This window comes from Oncorhynchus mykiss, chromosome 1, assembly GCF_057628025.1.
Source record: "Oncorhynchus mykiss isolate SJ-2025 chromosome 1, ASM5762802v1, whole genome shotgun sequence".
Lineage (NCBI taxonomy): Eukaryota > Metazoa > Chordata > Actinopteri > Salmoniformes > Salmonidae > Oncorhynchus > Oncorhynchus mykiss.
Genome location: NC_143022.1, coordinates 64743619 through 64765437, shown reverse-complemented (window position 1 = coordinate 64765437; position 21819 = coordinate 64743619). Strand labels below are relative to the sequence as shown.

General features: G+C 42.5%; 1 protein-coding gene across 7 annotated transcripts in view; it reads right to left on the bottom strand.

Annotated features, from left to right (window-relative positions):
- Window positions 1–21819, bottom strand: part of mypn (myopalladin) — a 53454-nt gene that overhangs the window by 7596 nt on the left and 24039 nt on the right. For 2 of the 7 annotated variants that reach the window (XM_021607077.3, XM_090236590.1), the window contains 13 exons: window positions 20259–20421; window positions 19929–20168; window positions 19650–19742; window positions 16617–16758; window positions 16295–16318; window positions 15231–15347; window positions 9377–10118; window positions 4975–6237; window positions 4572–4719; window positions 3767–3847; window positions 1045–1266; window positions 570–719; window positions 408–490 (listed from right to left, as the gene is read on the bottom strand). In XM_021607077.3, the coding sequence (XP_021462752.3) occupies window positions 408–490; window positions 570–719; window positions 1045–1266; window positions 3767–3847; window positions 4572–4719; window positions 4975–6237; window positions 9377–10118; window positions 15231–15347; window positions 16295–16318; window positions 16617–16758; window positions 19650–19742; window positions 19929–20168; window positions 20259–20421 (3468 nt within the window). The remainder of the gene's footprint in view (window positions 1–407; window positions 491–569; window positions 720–1044; window positions 1267–3766; window positions 3848–4571; window positions 4720–4974; window positions 6238–9376; window positions 10119–15230; window positions 15348–16294; window positions 16319–16616; window positions 16759–19649; window positions 19743–19928; window positions 20169–20258; window positions 20422–21819) is intronic. The other 5 variants (XM_090236582.1, XM_090236585.1, XM_090236588.1 and 2 more) reach the window with 5 other exon arrangements.

Here is a 21819-nt window from a genome sequence, read left to right as displayed (position 1 = left end):
CCCTAACGATGCTAGACCAATTGTGTGCCGCCCTATGGGACTCCCAATCAAGGCCAGTTGTGATACAGCCTAAAATCGAAACAGGGTCTGTAGTGACGCCTCTAGCACTGAGATGCAGTGCCTTAGACCGCGGCGCCAATCGGGAGCCCATACAACGATGCATGAGATTCATGTTGCCCTCATAGAGATAAAACAATGTATTTTTCTCTGATGGGTTTAACGGTATATTGGTTTATGGTTGCTATGAGTGTTGTTCAACAGTAGTCTGGGCAATATGTACATCTGGGATCTTACTGTAAGTAGCCTCCACAAAACATTAAGAGCTGCAATCATGCTGGCTCTCCAACCTGAAGAGGGTTCTTCTTACCTCTGCAGATCCCAATGCACACTCAGTCAGTCCTGCTCACCTCTGAGAGTGAATCATAGGTGTCATTCGGTTTCGGAGAGGACCCGTTTGGATGATCAAATGACCAGAGCAGCTGATTCGTCCCTGGTGAGCATTCATTCATTAATCAACAAATCCGATTTAGTGAAGGGGTAAGAAAGGTGATTACAGGTGGTTCGGTTACCTGGGGGTTAGCTGCCATGACAGTGTAGTTGCCATCATCGTCGTTATTGGTGACTTCTATGTGTAGGACACAAGTTCCGTCCCCCTCTCGTATCTTCTTATAATGATCATTTTTCCTCAAGATCTGCTTGCCATCCTTGAACCAGTAAACCTGAAATGGTGTTGAAGCGAGAGGGAGATTTCTAACAAACGTTGAGTATATGTCCAGATCCCGGGCGACCCCCAAATATGAGCCAACATTTTTTATTTGCCTGGCGTTGGCAAATAAAACATTGACCGTCTGTGTGGTCCTGTGTGGCTCAGTTGGTAAGAGTGCTGATAGCGCAACACTAAGGTTGTGGGTTCAATTTCTGATGGGATCACATACTAAGAACCTTTGTACTCCCTGTACTGTAAGTTACTTTGGATGAAAACCTCTGCTAAAAAAAACAGTGTGGGTGAAAACATATCTAGAGACCATAGGCGTGCTGTCTCACCTTCGGTACGGGGATCCCCACCACTTTACAGGAGAACGTCATAGGGACACCCTCCATAGCCCTGAAGTTCCTCAGCTTCCTGTCGAATATGGGCGCGACGCACTTCCCTGTCGGGCTCTCATCGTGTTGTACCTCGTCATCCGACTCCTCGACTGGCGTGCGCTCCAGACGGAACTCTATCTCACTCAACAGCCTCTGCTCAAAGTTGGACACTTTGTACTCCTAAAAAGACATGTCAGAAACTGTTTGGGTGAGTATTTACTTGAGTGGATTGACAGAGGAATCAGACCCAGAGCACAATATCACCACTAATCAATTGGGATATCGTGTTAAAGGCAGGGTTAAAGAATAATCCTAATTGAAAAGTAATGAAGAACATTAGAATTCCAGTGGAATTAAATGGAATTGACATCCAACCATGGTTAAAGGTGTACTCCTCAATCTATTTTGATTCAAAAAGTAGCATTTTGATTCAAAAGTGGCAGTTACATTTACCAGCCCTCAGTTTACAAAGACAACTGTTCTGGTCTCACTGTGGGCAGAAAAAGAGATTGAGGAGTGCAGCTTTAAACCGTAAAATGTATCATGCAGTGGCATTCCTCTTATCACTCTCCCTTGGTATTGGACTGATCCCTACTACACAAAATACAACAGAAGTTGAGGGTAAAACAGAGAACAGAGAACACATTTGGACTGAAATATCAAGCTAAGCATTCCTGGCGAAAAATATCAAACACATCATTCCAAAAATTCAAATTCCAACAGATTTCTATCTTGATACGTCAACTTTTTTATTTTTCTCCTGAGGACCTGAGGTAATGGAACTGAAAAGATTAACGGTAGTGGTAATGTTACTGGTGTTTGAAATGTAGTGAAATTACATTGTTTGGATTATTCATGCAATGGATATTAGTTAACACATACTTTAAAAGTGCCTGATTAGGATGATGAATTAACTACAGTGTTTGGATATATGAGTATACATCCATTCATACTACTTAAAAAACGGTTTTGAACATTCACTAACACTTTACATTACGTTGCTGTTATACCTGTATAGTGACGCTGTAATTACTACACTCACAATACGTATTTTTTATCGCTTTGTAATTGTAATGGCCTTGAGTGGTTTTTAGTTGTTACGCAAGTGGAATAAGGAATAGTTCCAATTCCTCTTGTGTAATTACAAAAACCAGTTCAATTCCATTAAGCAATTACTGAGGTACTATGTACAGTGCATTCAGAAAGTATTCAGACCCCTTCCTTTTTCCACACATTGTTATGTTACAGCCTTATTCTAAAATGGATTAAATATTTTTTTCTCATCAATCTACACCTCACGATGACAAAGCACTTTTTTTTTATTTTAGCAAATGTATTCAAAATAAATACCAGAAATACCTTATTTACATACATAATCAGACCATTTGCTATGAGACTCGAAATTGAGCTCAGGTGCGTCCTGTTTCCATTGATCATCCTTGAGATGTTTCTACAACTTGATTGGCGTCCATCTGTGGTAAATTCAAAACCAAGCCATGAGGTCGAAGGAATTGTCCGTAGAGCTCTGAGACAGGATTGTGTCGAGGGACAGATCTGGGGAAGGGTACCAAAAAATCTCTGCAGCGTTTAAGGTCCCCAAGAATACAGTGGCCTTCATCATTCTTGAATGGAAGAAGTTTGGAACCACCAAGACTCTTCCTAGAGCTGGCCGCCCGGTCAAACTGAGCAATCGGGGGACAAGGGCCTAGGTCAGGGAGGTGACCAAGAACCTGATGGTCACTCTGACAGAGCTCCAAAGTTCTGCTGTGGAGATGGGAGAACCTTCCAGAAGGACAACCATCTCTGCAGCACTCCACCAATCATGCCTTTATGGTAGAGTGGCAAGACGAAAGCCATTCCTCAGTAAAAGGCACATGACAGCCCGCTTGGAGTTGGAAAATATGGTGGTGTGGGGATGTTTTTCAACGGGAGGGCCTGGGAGAGTAGATGATTGGAGCAAAGTACAGAGAAAGATCAGATCCTTGATGAAGCCCTGAACGCTCTGGAACAGGTTCTCGGACTGGGGCGAAGGTTCACCTTCCAACAGGACAACGACCCTAAGCACACAGTAAAGACAATGCAGGAGTGGCTTCGGGACACGTCTCTGAATGCCCTTGAGTGGCACAGCCAGAGCCCGGACTTGAACCCAATCAAACATCACTGGAGACTTGAAAATAGCTGTGCAGCGACACTCCCCACTCAACCTGACAGAGCTTGAGAGGATCTGCAAAGAAGAGTAGAAGAAACTCCCCAAATACAGGTGTGCCAAGCTTGTATCGTTATTCCCAAGAATAATCGATGCTGTAATCGCTGCCAAAGGTACTGAATAAAGGGTCTGACTACTTAGGTAAACGTGATATTTCCATTTTTGATTTTAATACATTTGCAAACATTTCTAAAAAACTATTTTTGCATTGACATTATGGAGTATTGTGTGTAGATTGATGAGGAAAAAAACCCCAATTTAATACATTTTAGAATAAGGCTGTAACGTCACAGAATTTGGAAAAGGTCAAGGGGTCAAGAATACTTTCCAAATGCACTGCAACAACATGTTAATCTAATGTTGTCACCGGTGTAAATACAGTCTTTCTGCACAGGGTTAAGAGCAACTTAATGTAATGTGTTACCAAACGTTCTGAGCAAAGAAATGTTTGGGAGGGAGAGATGTTCGCTGTACCTCGTCATAGTTAAAGACAGTGGCAGGAATGTTTGGTCCGAGGGGTCTGCACGCTGTTTTCCCCTCATAAGTAGTCTGCTTCTATGAGAAGATAGGGATGATTGATGAACACAAACACACTAACGGACACACACGTTACCACCACTCATTTGTGATTGATATGATCTGCATGTTGTTACATGGTAGACGTACTTGATGAATGAATATGGAAAATGAAGGATTGGAAAAGGAATGATTGCTGATGCTGATCTCGGGTTTAGATGAATGCATTTTCTAACTGCTTCCATATCGTTTCACATTGTATCACTTTGCTCCCCTTGCGATGTAAAAGGAGAACAAAATAGAACTGGAATACGAATGTCAGAATAGCAAATGGGAAGAAAGTGAGAATGCGCCATGAAGGAATGTGTTGGGTTGAAAATAATTTGTAGAAGAATAATACTTTATTTATTTGAGATCACTCTGTTCCTTTGTTGGTTCCACTCCAAGCCACATTACTACATCAATCAAGTACTCGTTCATTTAGTTGCATATTCAGTCAATCTATTTATTTTACCTTTATTTAACTAGGCAAGTCAGTTAAGATCAAATTCTTATTTTTCAATGACGGTCCTAGGAACAGTGGGTTAAACTGCCTTGTTCAGGGGCAGAACGACAGATTTTGACCCTGTCAGCTCGGGGGATTCGATCTTGCAACCTTTTGTTTACTAGTCCAAAGCTCTAACCACTAGGCTACCTGCCGCCCCATAATGGAAGGACTATGCCTTAGGGAATAACAGTACAATTGAAGGGATATATCCGATACCTGTTGTACATGACCACGCATAAAATCTTCATTGAACCTAAGCTTTTTCTCCATATCCTGGAGGAGGGTTTGTTGGCTGCTACGAATGTCAACATCTGACATGGGACGAGTGCTTGTAGGCAACTTCTTCTGCATGCCTTGAGGTGGCCTGTGGAACAAAACAAATGTATTAGCAAACATTTATTTTACAATATGTAAAACTGTAATATGATGAATTGAAGTGTAAGGTAAGAGGTCCAAAGTTCCCAGAGTTTTCCAAAATCCCGGTTGCAGGATTCCGAGTTGAAGGATTCCACCCCTGCTTATTCTCTCCCAATTCCAGGAATCATCCAACAAGGATTTATAGAAAAACCTGGTAACGTTGGAAATGTTTCCCGGGAATTCAGGAATCATAGGGTCTTACCCATGGGCACTCCTGGGCAGGCCCATCGAGTTGGTGGCTTGTGTGGTGTGTAGAGAGGGCAGGACAGAGCTGAGGAAGGCCACATGGTTCTGGATGGGGCTGGGGGTGGAGGTGCTGGAGGTCGGGGACGCTGCCTGTGGGGGTGACTGCTGTGGCAGGGTGAACACAGAGTTGAGGTAGGCAGCAGGCAAAAGGGTGGGGGAGGTGGGGGAGGACATGAAGGAAGGGGGGCTAGTGGGTGACTTGAGGACTCTGGTGGGGAAGACTCTGGGTTGTGGAGAGAACAGGTTGGGGTTGGAGGAGTTGAGCTCGGCAGCCAGCTCGTGGAGCAACGGAACTGGGGACTCTGTAGGGGAGGGACTCCTGACTGGAGAGAGGGGAGTCTGGGCAGTGATAAACTCTTTTGGCCTAGCATAGTTGAAGCTCTGCGAAATGGGAGCCAGGTTGAGGAGGGAGGCATGAGTTGTTCTGAGAAGGGGGGAGGGGGAGGTGTTCTGCATGGTTGTAGGGGCCCTGTTGAAAGCTGCAGGGATGGAGCTGAGAGATGCTGTGGGGGCTGTATTCAGATGAGGTATGAGAGGTGTGTTAAACTGGGGTACGTGAATAGATTTAGGCAGGGATAAGGGGGCTAAGTTCAGCTGGGAAGAATGGGTGGTGTTTTGCAGGGTCATATAGGGTGGGGATGCAGGGCTGGTGTGCAGGTGGGGTGCAGGAACAGTACTCAGCAGAGGGGCAGATGGAGGGGAGCTCATACAAGATGAAGCTGTCTTCAGTTGAGGAGGGGATGGCAGGGTACCCATAATGGGTGCAGGAGGGGCTGTGTTCAGTAGTAGTGCAGAGGTAGTGTTTATTGGTGGTACAGGGCTTGTGTTTAGCAGGGGTGAAGAAGAAGAAAGAAAATAAGATTGGGTTGCGTATGGGTTCAGTAGTGGTGCAGAGGCAATGTTAAGCAGAGGTGCAGGGGCACTAGTGTTTAGCTGGGTTGCAGGGGTAGTGTTCAGTGTTGTCACAGGGGTGAAGTTGAGTAAGGGTGTTGGGGCTATGGTCAGTATGGGTGCGGGGTGGGTGGACTGCAGGGGCATGGGGGTAGATGAACGGGGTAGGCTTTGCTGGTGCTGGAGCTGGGGCTGGGGCTCAGGTTGCTTCCGGGCTGGCCAGGCAGATGCCTCCGGTTGACTCTGGGTGGCTCCGGTTGGCTCAGTGTCAGTCTGCTGCTGCTCCATAAGCACCTGGTTGTGTAGAAGCTGCAGCTGGACAGGGTCTCTGAGAAAACAGAGATGGAAGATGTTAAGAACATTAACACTTTCCATAACATAGGACCAGGTGAATCCAGGTGAAAGCTATGATCCCTTATTAATGTCACTTGTTAAATCCACTTCAATCAGTGCAGATGAAGGGGAGGAGACAGGAGAAAGAAGGAGCCTTTAAGCCTTGAGACCAGTTGAGAAATGGATTGTGTATGTGGGAATGGGAAAGACAAAAGATTTAAGTGCCTTTCAACGAGGTATGGTAGTAGGTGCCAGGCGGTTTGTGTCAAGAACTGCAGCGATGCTGCATTTTTAACACTTAACCGTTTCGCATGTGTATCAAGAATGATCCACCACCCAAAGGACATCCAGCCAACTTGACACAACTGTGGCTTGACACAACTGTGGGAAGCATTGGAGTCAACATGGGCCAGCATCCCTATGGAACGCTTTCGACACCTTGTAGAGTCCATGCTCCGACGAAATTAGGTTGTTCTGAGGGCAAAAGGGGGATGCAACTCAATATTTGGAAGGTGTTCCTAATGTTTGGTATACTCAGTGTATAATAAAACTAGCCTGGTCCCAGATCGGTTTGTGCTGTCTTGCCAGCTCCTATGGTCATTGTCACGCCAAACCACAGAAGTTGCCAGGACAGTATAAACAGACCTGAGACCAGGCTATAATAAAAATCATATTTTGTTTGTTCAAAAGTCTTAATGTGTTCGTCACCAAATAACTACAAATACTCTAAACACAGTTCCCTAATGACCACAATGTGCCTTTCAGGGGCTGGTTGGGGAAATAGTCTGCCCTTTTAAGGTATAGGAGCATCCAGACTCTAAACACACTCTGCAACTGGAAATGTCAGTAATGTGCTGTATCATGATTGGTATAAGAAAAGCTTTCATTGCAACATTATCCTAGCATTTTTTACATTCGTTTCACATTCAATATCAGTCACTTTGATGACATAAAGTGAAAAGGAGACAATAACTTATCAATAACTGAATCAATAACAATTATTAACACTATGCAAAACACTTCACCTTAGAGGCAGATGTACTTTTTTCTTCCCGACAAAAAAATGACAAACACAATGCCCGTGTGCAAAGATTTCTAGCATGCACAAAAGCATAACATTGCACTTACATTAAGAAATGACCATCCACAGTTTTTTGTAGTTGTAATCTCCACATAGTTAAGCACAGATATGTATTCAGTAGACAAATGAAAACTGAGCAGGTCAGATAGGGAGCTCGAGATGAGACCCTCCCACCTCTAATGTTAGCTGTTCTAAATACACCCCACACAACTCAAGCTGCTTGCTTTACTTCAAAACAAGCACCGTAAACGCAAAAATACATCCTGAAACCAAACACTTTTTAGAATTACTTTCAGAATAAAGCGTTTTCATCATAAAATCAACTGTCGGTACAAATTTAGGGGGGAAAAATGGTGATAAAACGAATAGTTTGTTGTCTGACTAGATATTTAACAGTTGTCACCATATCATGTGAGGCTGTCACTCTGAGTCTTGGGACTAGTCTTAAGTTAGGATTTGTCTTAAGTTAAGTGATACAAAATACATTGAAGAATACTTAAGAAATATAGCTGCGAGCAGCAATGCATGGGGTTCATCGGATGATAGAAAGGACACAAGATCAGCTGGATAACAAATCAAGCACTCTATTATTTAGGAACTATCTTCCTTTATGTGCAATCAGTGAAAGAATTACCATGTTGATTTAAATCTCAGTTGGTACACCCCACATTAGCCTTCCAAAATATTTCAATACACTCTCACAGCTGAAATACGCTGACTGCGCAAGTTGCAGGACTTCCAGTTTCTAATTTCACCGAATAATAGATCCACCTTCACTAAGTTCAGACCATATAATAGGGCAACAATAAGTGATCATACAGATATACTAATCACAATATTTCACATTGTTTGTCTGCATAATAGAAACCTGACATTAACGTGCATGAGACAAAATCCTCTTGAACAATAGTTATTGCTCTAGTATGAAATCTAGGTTAGATTAACCTTTTAATTTGAGGTGTACTGTCATTGTAGTTAGTGGTCACTACTGGTTTAAGATCCGAGGCGAGAGAAACTGTCCGCCATGTTTGGTGTTTTGGTAAGGGCTCGGAGGGACGTTACGCAACCTAGAAGCCTCAACCAATCACCCAACCGATATTAATGCCTCCAGGTATCCTACAAAAGGCAATTCTGCATGTGATAACACAGCATCTCCCCGAAACAGATGTTTTAGCCTATTAGCGTATAGTGTGACCATGTTTGAATGCATCAACATTCTTTTCTCACTCTTTAAGGACTATTGTGATGAGCTCAAAGACCACATTTTGATCGAATAAGACTTTTAGTCCATGAGAATAAGATTTTTTTACGATTACTTTAAGCATTAGTGTCAAAAAAGTGAATTGTTAATAGTTTCCTTATTTTTTAAAATATCAATGCCAAACGTAAAGCTGCAATATGTAATGTTTTGGGCAAACCAACCAAATTCACATAGAAATGTGTGTTTTAGATCTGTCATTCTCATTGACCGCAAGTCTAGGAAGTGGTAGATCTGTTCTATGTGCACTATTGCTATGCTTCCCGTTCTTAGGTTTTGTTTCTGCATCTTTTCCTTTTGGGTTTGTACACCAGCTTCAAACAGCTGAAAGTACAATATTTTTGGTTATTAGAAAGATATTTCAAATTGGTTTAGATGGTACAATGATTCTCGACACTTGTTTGGTAAACTTAAATTAGGGGAACTATTAGAATTTTAGCAACCAGGAAATGGAGCGATTTCTGCATATTGCACCTTTAAAATCATCATGACCCTAAAACGTTTCAAGTTGATAGGGCATTGTGAAGTGGATTTAGAAAGGATTGAAATGGGCATGAACAATCAGACTTTCTGATTTATCAATAACTCGGATAATGAGGTTTTAAGTGAGACTGCTTATAACAGCACCACCTATAGACAATAGGTGCTATTCTTGTCGAACAAGTTACGCATGGCCTCTATTTTCTGTGTGACGAATTAGAAAAAAAGTCACCAATCTATGCTTGAGTTACTTGACAATGTCAAGCAAAAAAATGAATCTAAGCTTTGCTGTGAACCTCTAATTAGAATACTCACAGTTTGGGCTTGGCCAGGACTGGAGGTGGTTCCTTATTGGCCAACTGTGACATATCTTCATATGAATGGCTATCGGATGTTTCACTCTCGTTGTCTGTCTCATTCTCAGGCAGTTTAAAGTGCACACGGAGGCCTACCCTGGAGCTGGACCTGGGCCCGTTGTGGCTCACCAGAACCCCAGGCTTGAGGCAAGAGGAGGTGGGGGGATCAGGGAGGTTTACAGGGGGAGGGGGCTCAGGTTTATGGAAAGGAGTCCCTTCCACCTTAGGACTCAGACCAACGGCAGGGTCTGATAACACTGAGAAGGCTCTGGAGTCTTCATGGTCAGTCTTGGGCTCAGGAAGTTCCCTGCTGGAGCTAGTAGACAGATCTGAGTGAGGGGTGCTCAGGTAGAGTGGATCCAGACAAGATGTGCTGGAGCTACGGGTGCCTATCCTGGGGCTGCTGCCCAGGATTAGTGGGTCCAGACTGGGCATGCTGATGCTGACAGGGTCCTGGCGCAGCATGCTGGAGCTCAGAGGATCTAGACGGAGGGTACTGGTGCTCAGAGGGTCCAGTCGTAACGTGCTGGAACTGAGCGGATCCAGGCGGATGGTGTTGGAGTGAGGCTTGATGCTGTTGGTCACAGGAACCTCAGCTTGAGGCTTTAGACTGGGAGGAGTGAGATCTAATGAAGAGGGCTCTGGGACTTGTGTGGACTTGTGTGGAGTTTTCACGTGGTTGTTGTTGGTGTTATCATTGCCTAATGAGGTACAGAGAGAAGGATAAGTACAGTACCTAGTGAAAGTCTACACACCCCTTGCACAGTTTTCCCATTTTGCTGCCTTGAAATGAACTCCTACTGATCTACATAACCTACTCCACATTTTCAAAGTGAACAAAAAATTCTAGAACATTAAAAAAAATATATATATATATATTTAAATGACGATTTCTTGATTATGTATGTCTTCACTACCCAGAGTTAATACTTGGTGGAATCATCTTTGGCAGCAATTACACCTGTGAATTATTTTGAGTAAGATTCTACCAAATCTTAGGGCAACATTTATCCATTGTTTTTGTCAAAATTGCTGAAGCTCAGTAAATTTAGTTGGGAATCATTTTGATGGACAGCAATATTGAAACCTTGTCTCTGATTTTCAAGCAGATTTAAGTCAGGACCCAGGACTGAGACTAGACCACTCAGGAACACTTTAACACATATTTAAAAAGCCATTCTGGCGTATCTTAGACATTGTAATTGTCCAGCTGAAAAATAAAACTATTTTCCAGGGTTAGGTTAGGTTAGGTTTTCAGAAGACTGAGGCAGGTCTTCCTCTTACTTTTTAACTGGGCTTTGCTCCTTTCTATTTATTTTGATCCTGACAAACTCCCCAGTCCCTGCCAGTGACAAGCACACCCATAATATGATGCTGCCACCACAAAACTTTAAAGTACTGAGGGTTTCACTCTGTAATGTGTTGTATTGGATTTGACCCAAACCTGAAGTTTTTCATTTAGGCCAAAAACTTCATTTCTTTCCCATGTTGTCTTGCACTATTACTGAATGGCCTTGTTGCAAACAGAATTGATAATTTGGAGTGGATTTTTATAAAAAGGTTGTCTTCTTTTCACTTTTTCATACAGGTATGTGGAGTGAATGCACTGTTGTTGATCCTTGCACAGTTTTCTCTCAGCTCAGCCAATTATGTGGCTGTTTTAAAATAATCCTAAACCTGATAGTGATGTCCCTGAGCTGTTTCCATTTTCCAGTTTCCATGGCCAGACCTTTGCAGTGTCTGGGTGATATGATACACCATCCACAGACGAATTACCATACTTGACTACACTCAAAGGGATATTCAGTGTCTTCAAATGATTTCTTAACCTCCCCTGATCTATGCCATGTCTAAAACTGTATCCCAGACATGCTTTTAAAGCTCATTGGTGGCTCTGAGGTTGAATCATTGTTTGACATTCAGAATCCAATTGAAGGACCTTACGGAGACAGGGGAATTTGTTCTCAAATCATTCAAACCAAGTGCTGAGCAATTAGTGATTTTTGAGGTCAGTTCAGTTTCGGTTCTAACATAAAAAAAATAATTGAATGCTGTAACATAGAATAAAACAATTAATAAATGTTTGGTGATGGTAGTCACTGCCTATTACTGCTTTTCACTTATTGACAATCATTTAACCGATCTAACCGATCGCTGCAGCTGTACATAGTCTATTGGTAAATAGCCCACCCAATTTTTACCTACCTCATCCCCATACTGTTTATATTTATTTACTTTTCTGCTCTTTTGCACACCAGTATCTCTACCTGTACATGACCATCTGATCATTAATAACTCCAGTGTTAATCTGCAAAATTGTAATTATTCGCCTACCTCCTCATGCCTTTTGCACACAATGTATATAGATTCTCTTTTTTTTCTACTGTGTTATTGACTTGTTAATTGTTTACTCCATGTGTAACTCTGTGTTGTCTGTTCACACTGCTATGCTTTATCTTGGCCAGGTCGCAGTTGTAAATTAGAACTTGTTCTCAACTAGCCTACCTGGTTAAATAAAGGTCAAATAAAATAAAAAATGTATTCACATTACTTTACTTGAATAAAATATTTCAGTTGTTGTGTACATTGCATTTGTTTTATTTTATTTTATAATTACATTTCAAGTCATCATCTCATTTCTTTAGAGCTGCTACCTATGCTGTCTGACAATATCACCAGTTTAGTAGTTCATGAAAGTAAACCATACTTTTATGACCGCTGAATACCAACTATCAATCAATTAGATCATGTATTTTCAGGTAGAGATACCTCGCAAAGCAACTGCTCTCTATCCCACTCAATCTTGCATTCTTCTGTCTCTTCTCTCTTTGTCTGCCCCACACTAACCTACTGTAGCAGGCATAAAAGAAACACACCGACCGGACAAGTAGGCCCGCAATGGAATATGGTCATTGTAGTTCATTACCGCGTTTTCTGCAGTAAACTATGTATAATATTGGCCTATTGTAAACTACAATTCCCTACTACATCGCACAGTTCGGTTTGATCATGTACAAAGCTCTCCCTCGCCCTCCATTTGGTAAATCTGATCACAATTCTATCCTCCTGATTCCTGCTTACAAGCAAAAAGTAAAGAAGGAAGCACCAGTGACTCGGTCTATAAAAAAGTGGTCAGATGAAGCAGGACTGTTTTGCTATCACAGACTGGAACGTGTTCCGGGATTCTTCCGATTGCATTAAGGAGTACACCACATCAGTCAATGGCTTTATCAATAAGTGCATTGAGGACATTGTCCCCACAGTGACTGTACGTACATACCCCAACCAGAAGCCATGGATTACAGGCAACATCCGCACTGAGCTAAAGGATAGAGCTGCCGCTTTCAAGGTGCAGGACTCTAACCCGGAAAGAAATCTTGCTATGCCCTCCGATGAACATTCAAACAGACATTGCGCCAATACAGGGCTAAGATTGAATCATACTACCCCGGCTCCGATGCTCGTCTTATGTGGTAGGGCTTGAAAACTATTACAGTCTACAAAGGGAAGCACAGCCACGAGCTGCCCAGTGACACAAGCCTACCAGACGAGCTAAATCACTTATATGCTCGCTTCGAGGCAAGCAACACTGAGGCATGCATGAGAGCATCAGCTGTTCCGGACAACTGTGTGATCACTCTCTCTGTAGCCAAGGTGATTAAGACCTTTAAACAGGTCAACATTCACAAGGCCGAGGGGTCAGACGGATTACCAGGATGTGTGCTCCGGGCATGTGCTGACCAACTGGTAGGTGTCTTCACTGACATTTTCAACATGTCCCTGATTGAGTCTGTAATTCCAACATGTTTCAACCAGACCGCCATAGTCCCTGTGCCCAAGAACACTCAGGCAACCTGCCTAAATACCTACAGACCCGTGGTAGTCAGGTCCGTAGCCATGAAATGCTTTGAAAGGCTGGTAATGGCTCACATCAACACCATTATCCCAGAAACCCTAGATCCACTCCAATTGGCATACCGCCCAACAGATCCACAGATGATGCAATCTCGATTGCACTCTACACTGCCCTTTCCCACCTGGACAAAAGGAAAACCTACATGAGAATGCTGTTCATTGACTACAGCTCAGCGTTCAACACCATAATACCCTGAAAGCACATCAGTAAGCTAAGGATCCTGAGACTAACACCTCCCTCTGTAACTGGATCCTGGACTTCCTGATGGGCCGCCCCCAGGTGGTGAGGGTTGGTAACAACACATCTGCCACGCTGATCCTCAACACTGGAGCCCCTCGGGGTGCGTGCTCAGTCCCCTCCTGTACTCCCTGTTCACCCACAACTGCGTGGCCGGGCACGACTCCAACACCATCATTAAGTTTGCAGACCACAAAATAGTGGTTTGCCTGATCACCAACAACGACGAGACAGCCTATAGGGATGAGGTCAGAGTCTTGGCCGGGTGGTGTCAGAATAACAACCTATCCCGCAACATAACCAAGACTAAGGAGATGATTGTGGACCACAGGAAAAGGAGGAACGAGCACGACCCCATTCTCATCGTTGAGGCTGTAGTGGAGCAGGTTGAGAGCTTCAAGTTACTTGGTGTCCACATCACCAACAAACTAGAATGGTCCAAACACACCAAGACAGTCTTGAAGAGCGCACGACAAAGCCTATTCCCCCTCAGGAAACTAAAAAGATTTGGCATGGGTCCTCAGATCCTCAAAAGGTTCTACAGCTGCTACATTGCCTGGTACGGCAACTGCTCGGCCTCCGACCGCAAGGCACTACAGAGGGTAGTGCGTACGGCCCAGTACATCACTGGGGCTAAGCTGCCTGTCATCCAGGACCTCTACACCAGGCGGTGTCAGAGGAAGGCCCTGAAAATTGTCAAAGACCCCAGCCACCCCAGTCAAAGACTGTTCTCTCTACTACTGCATGGCAAGCAGTACCGGAGAGCCAAGTCTAGGACAAAAAGGCTTCTCAACAGTTTTTACCCCCAAGCCATAAGACTCCTGAACAGGTAACCAAATGGCTACCTGGACTATTTGCATTGGGTCCCCCCCAACCCATATTTTACACTGCTGCTACCCTCTGTTTATCATATATGCATAGTCACTTTAACCATACCTACATGTATTTACGACCTCAATTAGCCCGACTAACCGGTGCCTGTATATAGCCTCGCTATTGTTATTTTTCACTGTATTTTTACTGTTGTTTTTTTATTTCTTTACCTATCTATTGTTCACCTAATACCCATTTTTTATTTAAAAATTGCACTGTTGGTTAGGGCCTGTAAGTAAGCATTTCACTGTAATACCTGTTGTATTCGGCGAACGTGGCAAATAAACTTTGATTTGATCTGATTTATCTCTAGAGAAACTGCTCAATGTGTGCAGTGAGCTCACAGAAGAAAACCTGAACAAAATGGAAGTCAATTCATTGAACCAACATCGGTCAAAATAACCAACATTCCGGTTAATGCTCAAGCACTATTAAAACCACAACTATGTCAAACTGATGGATTGTTGTGGGATTTTGTATGAAAATATTTGCTCCTTAACTTATTTAGATGTGCCAAGGCAAGTGGTGTGAAGACCTTCAAAAACAATACTTTTTTTCTATACTTTTTCATTCACTTGAAAAATGTGAAGTAGGTTGTGTTGATCTGTGAACATTTTGTTCATAGGAAATCAATGGGAAAATGTATGGGAAAATGTCATCCCTTTTTAGATGCAAACTGTTCAAGGGCGATTCGATTTTCACTAGAAACTGTAAACATAGTCTCCAAATACAATCTTACTCATAGAACTGTCAAGTCTAAACCTGGTTTGCAAGCCAGTAACGTTACCTTTCACCCTTAGTGCAGCAATACTGGATACAGTTCCATATTTGTTGCTTGCAGTGCAAGTGAATGTTCCAGAATCTTCAGGGAAGACCTCAGCAATAACCAAAGTGCATATTTCCTCTAAAGGGAATACAAACATGAAGGAGATGAGGGGAGCACCAGCTGAATGTCACTGTTGAAGTTCAGGCAACATGACTCATAGATTAAAGGGCAGAGAAGTTACTAGAACAGCATTGCAGCTGTACTATGTAGCTAACCTGTCCTTGCGTATACAGTATGCACAGTGAAAAAGAAACAGGCAGCAAGCCTCTACATTGTAAAATATGTCTGAATTTCTATTTATAGCTATTACTCAATATGCTGTCTAAGTCACAGAGAACTAATATGCATTCATATAATGCATATGCTGCACAGGAGGCTGCTGAGGGGAGGAAGACATAATAATGGCTGGAATGGAGTCAATGGAATGGAATCAAACACTGGAAACCATGTGTTTGATGTGTTGGATACCATTCCATTTATTCCGTTCCAGCCATTACTATGAGCCCGTACTCCCCAATTAAGTTTCCAGCAGCTGCCTGTGATATGCTGTGAGTGAGCAGTTTTTCCAATGGCACAGCAGCTACATGTTTCCAATCCCGAGTGCTTCCCTGTGTTTCAGACACTCTGAAAGGCTCTGTGACCATGTTAGTTCAACAGACACAGGTTGTAAGCTTCCTTATAAGGTTGAGTTTTAGGAGGCGAAGCAAACTGGCTGTTACTCAGAGGAGTTACAGTAGCTACAGCCCCAGCCAGATACTGTAAACATCTTGGAAGAGAAATGGTGTACACTGTTTCATGGAAAATGTCACTTGGGCTACAGTAGGATGTTGACTTTCTGAGGGAAGCACCAGTCGTGTTTTCAAAATATAGTACTGTATCTAATGCTGGTATATTGCGAATACAATTTACTATTCAGTAACACACCACACCAAATACTTTGATACATGCAGAAATATGCTCCATCTTAAGATTGTACAATTATATTAATTGTACCATGACAGTCTCTCCTTTGCATAATTACGTACCTGATTCAGCCATGGATCGAGGCTCTAAAAAAATAAGAAAATGCTAATATATATATAATTGTTTAAAATCATAGAGCTACTCATATTGCCTTCTAAAATACTTACACTCTGCTTTTTTTTTTTAGATTCTTTAAAAGTTTATTTGAGATACTTTCACAGTTTTCAGAATGCTTACGTTGAATCATTTCAAAGATGGCTCCATATCAGTGGAAATATACTATTGAACTAATACAAGACAATTGTTGTACATCACAGAAAATATCATAAGATGAATTATACATTATTCTGAAACATAGTAAAGGAGTAAAGGAGTTGGACTTACTCTTCTGCAGGATCCTGAAGTCAGGGGAATCCTCTATGATGGTTCCTTCTCTGTACCAGTCCACCTTGGGGGAGGGCACCCCTTTAACACGACACTCTAGCACCACCAGCTGGCTCTCCGACGCCAAAAGGTCCTGCAGACTCTGACGGGCCAAGTAGAGTGGGCATCCATCCAGTTCATCATCACACACACAAAACGTACAATTTCTTAAGTACATAACCTTTAAAATATACTACAGCGCCTTCAGAAAAATATTCACACCCCTTTGACGTTTTCCACATTTTTGTTGTGTTACAGCCTGAATTTAAAAAGGATTCAATTGAGATTTTTGGTCACTGGCCTAATACACAATACCCCATAATGTTAAAGTAGAATTATATTTTTAATTTTTTTGTTTTACAAATTAATAAAAATTGAAAAGCTGAAATTTATCGAATCAATAAGTATTCAACTCCTTCGTTATGGCAACCCTAAATACATTCAGGAGGAAAAATTTGCTTAACAAGTCAGATAAGAAGTTGCATGGATTCACTCTGTGTGCAATACTTTTTGAAAGACTACCTAGCTATGTTCTGTTCTCAACAAGGCACTAAAGTAATACTTCAAAAAATTTAGGAAACCATTCACTTTTTGTCCTGAATACAAAGTGTTATGTTTGCGGCAAATCCAATACAACACATTACTGAATACCACTCTCTATATTTTGAAGCATAGTGATGGCTGCATCACGTTATTGTAATCGTTAAGGACTCTGGAGTTTTTCAGGATAAAAAAGAAGCGTAATGGAGTTAAGCACAGGGAAAATCCTAGAGGAAAACCTGGTTCAGTTTGCTTTCCACCAGACTCTCGGAGATTAATTCACCTTTCAGCAGGACGATAACCTAAAACACAAGGCCAAATCTACATTTGAGTTGCTTACCAAGAAGACAGTGACTGTTCCTGAGGGGTCGACTTAAATCTATGGCAAGACCTGAAAATGGTTGTCTGGCAATGATCAACAACCAATTTGGCAAAGCTTGAAGAGCTTTTTTTCTGTGGCCGACGTGAATAAGTAATTGAAGCATGTTACAAGGCTGCCAGCCCAGACGGCATCCCTGGCCGTGTCCTCAGAGCATGCGCAGACCAGCTGGCTGGAGTGTTTACGGACATATTCAATCTCTCCCTATTCCAGTCTGCTGTCCCCACTTGCTTCAAGATGTCCACCATTGTTCCTGTACCAAAGAAAGCAAAGGTAACTGAACTAAATGACTATCGCCTCGTAGCACTCACTTCTGTCCTCCATGAAGTGCTTTGAGAGGCTAGTTCAGGATCATATCACCTCTACCTTACCTGGCACCCTAGACCCACTTCAATTTGCTTACCGCCCCAATAGATCCACAGACGATGCAATCGCCATCGCATTGCACACTGCCCTATCCCATCTGGACAAGAGGAATACCTATGTAGAATGCTGTTCACTGACTATAGCTCAGCATTCAACACCATATTACCCTCCAAGCTCATCATTAAGCTTGAGGACCTGGGTCTTGATCCCGTCCTGTCCAACACCTCCACTTCGCTGATCCTCAACACAGAGGCCCCACAAGGGTGCATGCTCAGCCCCCTCTTGTACTTCCTGTTCACCCATGACTGCGTGGCCACGTCTCCAACTAAATCATCATGTTTGCAGATGACACAACAGTAGTAGGCCTAATTACCAACAATGACGAGACAGTCTACAGGGAGAAGGTGAGGGCTCTGGGAGTGTGGTGCCAGGAAAATAACCTCTCACTCAACGTCAACAAAACAAAGGAGCTGATTGTGGACTTCGGGAAACAGCAGAGGGAGCACTCCCATATCCACATCAACGGGACAAAAGTGGTGAAGGTGGAAAGCTTCAAGTTCCTCGCCGTACACATCACTGACGATCTGAAATGGTCCACCCACACAGACAGTGTGGTGAAGAAGGCGCAATAGCGCCTCTTCAACCTCAGGAGGCTGAAGAAATTAGGCTTGGCCCCTAAAACCCTCACAAACTTGTCGGGCTGTATCACCAACTGGTACAACAACTGCACCGCCCGCAACCGCAGGGGTCTCCAGAGGGAGGTGCGGTCTGCCCAATGCATCACCGGGGGCAAACTACCTGCCCTCCAGGACACCTACAGCACCCGATGTCACAGGAAGGCCAAAAGGATAATCAAAGACAACAACCACCCGAGCCACTGCCTGTTCACCCCGCTATCATCCAGAAGGTGAGGTCAGTACAGATGCATCAAAGCAGGGACCGAGAGACTGAAAAACAGCTTCTATCTCAAGGCGATCAGGCTGTTAAATAGCCATCACTAGCCAGCAATCACCCGGTTACTATAATAATCACTGGCCACTTTAATAATGGAGCACTAGTCACTTTAATAATGTTTAAATAATGTTTACATACTTCTTTACTCATCCCATATGTATATACTGTATTCTATTCTACTGTATTTTAGTCAATGCCACTCCGACATTGCTTGATCTAATTCTTATATATATCTTAATTCCATTATTTTACTTATAGATTTGTGTGTATTGTTGTGAATTGTTAGATACTACTGTACTGTTGGAGCTAGGAACACAAGCATTTAGCTACACCCGCAATTACATCATCTAAATATGTGTATGTGACCAGTCAAATTTGATTCTATTTTTTGAAAACAAATATTATATGCAAATATTGTACAATCCAGGTGTGGAAATCTCATAGAGACTTACCCAGAAAGACTCACAGCTGTAATCACTGCCAAAGGTGCTGCTACAAAGTAAACGTCTGAAAACATGTTTTCACTTTGTAGCCGTCGGGTATTAAGTGTAGATGAGTGAGAAAATACATATATTTAATGAATTTTGAATTCAGGCTCTAACACAAAAAAATGTGGAATAAGTCAAGGGTTATGAATCATTTCTGAAGGCCACTATCTGTATGATAATATCATATTTGTTGATTGATGGTGAAGTTGACATTGTATATACTGTATCTTCTAATTATTAATAGTATGGATGATATTAGTAGGTTACCTTTGTGAAAACAGGGGCTGCGATGATCGGCCTCCCGTCTAGACCTTGAGGATAGACGTCTAGACCTAGGTTATAGCTGTCACCGTTTAGGTTCTAAAAAAAAGAAGAAGAAAGGATTCCATAATTTAAGTAACCAAACATAAATATACATTACTGTTAAGTACTTGAATAACGATCGCTGTGTAGAAAGGAAAGTTAGACATATTTCAGATATCTGGAATTCCCATTTCTATGTTTGCAGTATATTCAGCGGCCAGAGGGTTTTCAGCAGAATATTACCTCAGCTAGAGTCGTCTGTATGGGAGCCACCTGGGCAGGAGGTGTAGAGGAAGCCACCTGGGTCAGCGGTAGTGCCGTGGTAGTGACTGTCTTTGTCTGTGATGTTGTGGACGTCACTGGGACAGGTGACGGTGTTGACAGGGACGGTGTTGACACCTCCTGCGCCAGTACTGACACTATGTCCACAGGTGGTAGATCTAGAGTACAGACTAACTGGACAGGTAATGGTGCTGACGTCTCCTGGGCAGAGGACAATGTAAACGTCACCTGGGTGAGTGTTGCTGTCACCTCCGTAACAGGAAGGACAGTACTATTTACCATACTATTTACCTTGACAGGTACAGATGCAGTGACTACCTGGCAAGACGTCAGTGAGGTGGCCTCCTGTGGATGTTCTTTAGTACAGATGGGTGTGTCTTCCTCACAAACAGACACAGCACAGACCACTGAATGTAAAGATGGAGCAGTCGGTTGAGCTGGGGTCCTCTGCAGCCTTTAGGTTTACAGGGGAAACAGGATACATTGTAACTAACCAGGTCACACTGGGCTATAATTATTTTTACAGTGTTGAAGTTACATACAGTGCCTTCAGAAAGTATTCATACCCCATGACTTATTCCACATTTTGTTGTGTTACAACCTGAATTCCAAATAAATGACACATAATGACAAAGTCAAAACATGGTTTTAGAAATGTATTGAAAATGAAAGAAATAGCTCATTTATATAAGTATTCATCACAACCCTGAGTCAATACTAGAAGCAACAACTACAGCGGTGATTCTTTCTGGGTAAGTCTGTAAGAGCTTCCCACACCTGCATTGTGCAACATTGGCCCATTATTATTTTCAAAAATTCTTCAAGCTCTGTCAAATTGGTTGTTGGTCATTGCCATATTCAGGTCTTCCTATTGATTTTCAAGTAGATTTAAATCAAAACTGTAACTCGGCCACTCAGGAACATTCGTGGGCTCCTGAGTGGTGCAACAGTCTAAGGCACTGCATCTCAGAGGCGTCACTACAGACCCTGGTTCGATTCCAGGCTGTATCATAACCGGCCGTGATTGGGAGTCCCAAAGGGTGGCGCACAATTGTCCCAGCATCATCCGGGTTAGTGTTTGGCCGGGGTAGGCCGTCATTGTAAATAAGTATTTGTTCTTAATTGACTTGCCTAGTCAAATAAAAAATAAAAATGGTTTTGAACCAAGTTCTCCTCTAGGATTTTGCCTGTGCTGAGCTCCATTCCGTTTATTTTTTTATCCTGAAAAACTCCCCAACGATTACAAGCATTCCAATAACATGATGCAGCCACCACTATGCTTGAAAATATGGAGAGTGGTACTTAGTAATGTGTTGTATTGGATTTGTCCCAAACATAACACTTTGTATTCAAGACAAAAAGTTAATTGCTCTGCCAGGTTTCTTGCAGTTTTACTTTAGTGCCTTGTTGAAAACAAGATGCATGTTTTGGAATATTTGTATTCTGTACAGGCTTCCATCTTTTCTCTTTGTCAATAGATTAGTATTGTAGAGTAACTACAATGTTGTAGATCCATCTTCAGTTTTCTCCTATCACAGCCATTAAACTATTTAACTGTTGTAAAGTCACTATTGGCCTCATAGTGAAATTCATTAGCGGTTTTCTTCCTCTCCGGCAACTGAGTTAGGAAGGACACCTGTATCTTTGTAGTGACTGGGTGTATTTACACAACATCCAAAGTGTAATTAATAACTCCACCATGCTCAAATAGATACCCATCTACCAATAGGTGCCCTTCTTTGTGAGGCATTAAAAAACCTTCCTGGTCTTTGTGGTTGAATATGTTTGAGATTCACTGCTCGACTAAGGGAACTTACAGATAATTGTATGTGTCGGGGTACATAGTTGAGGT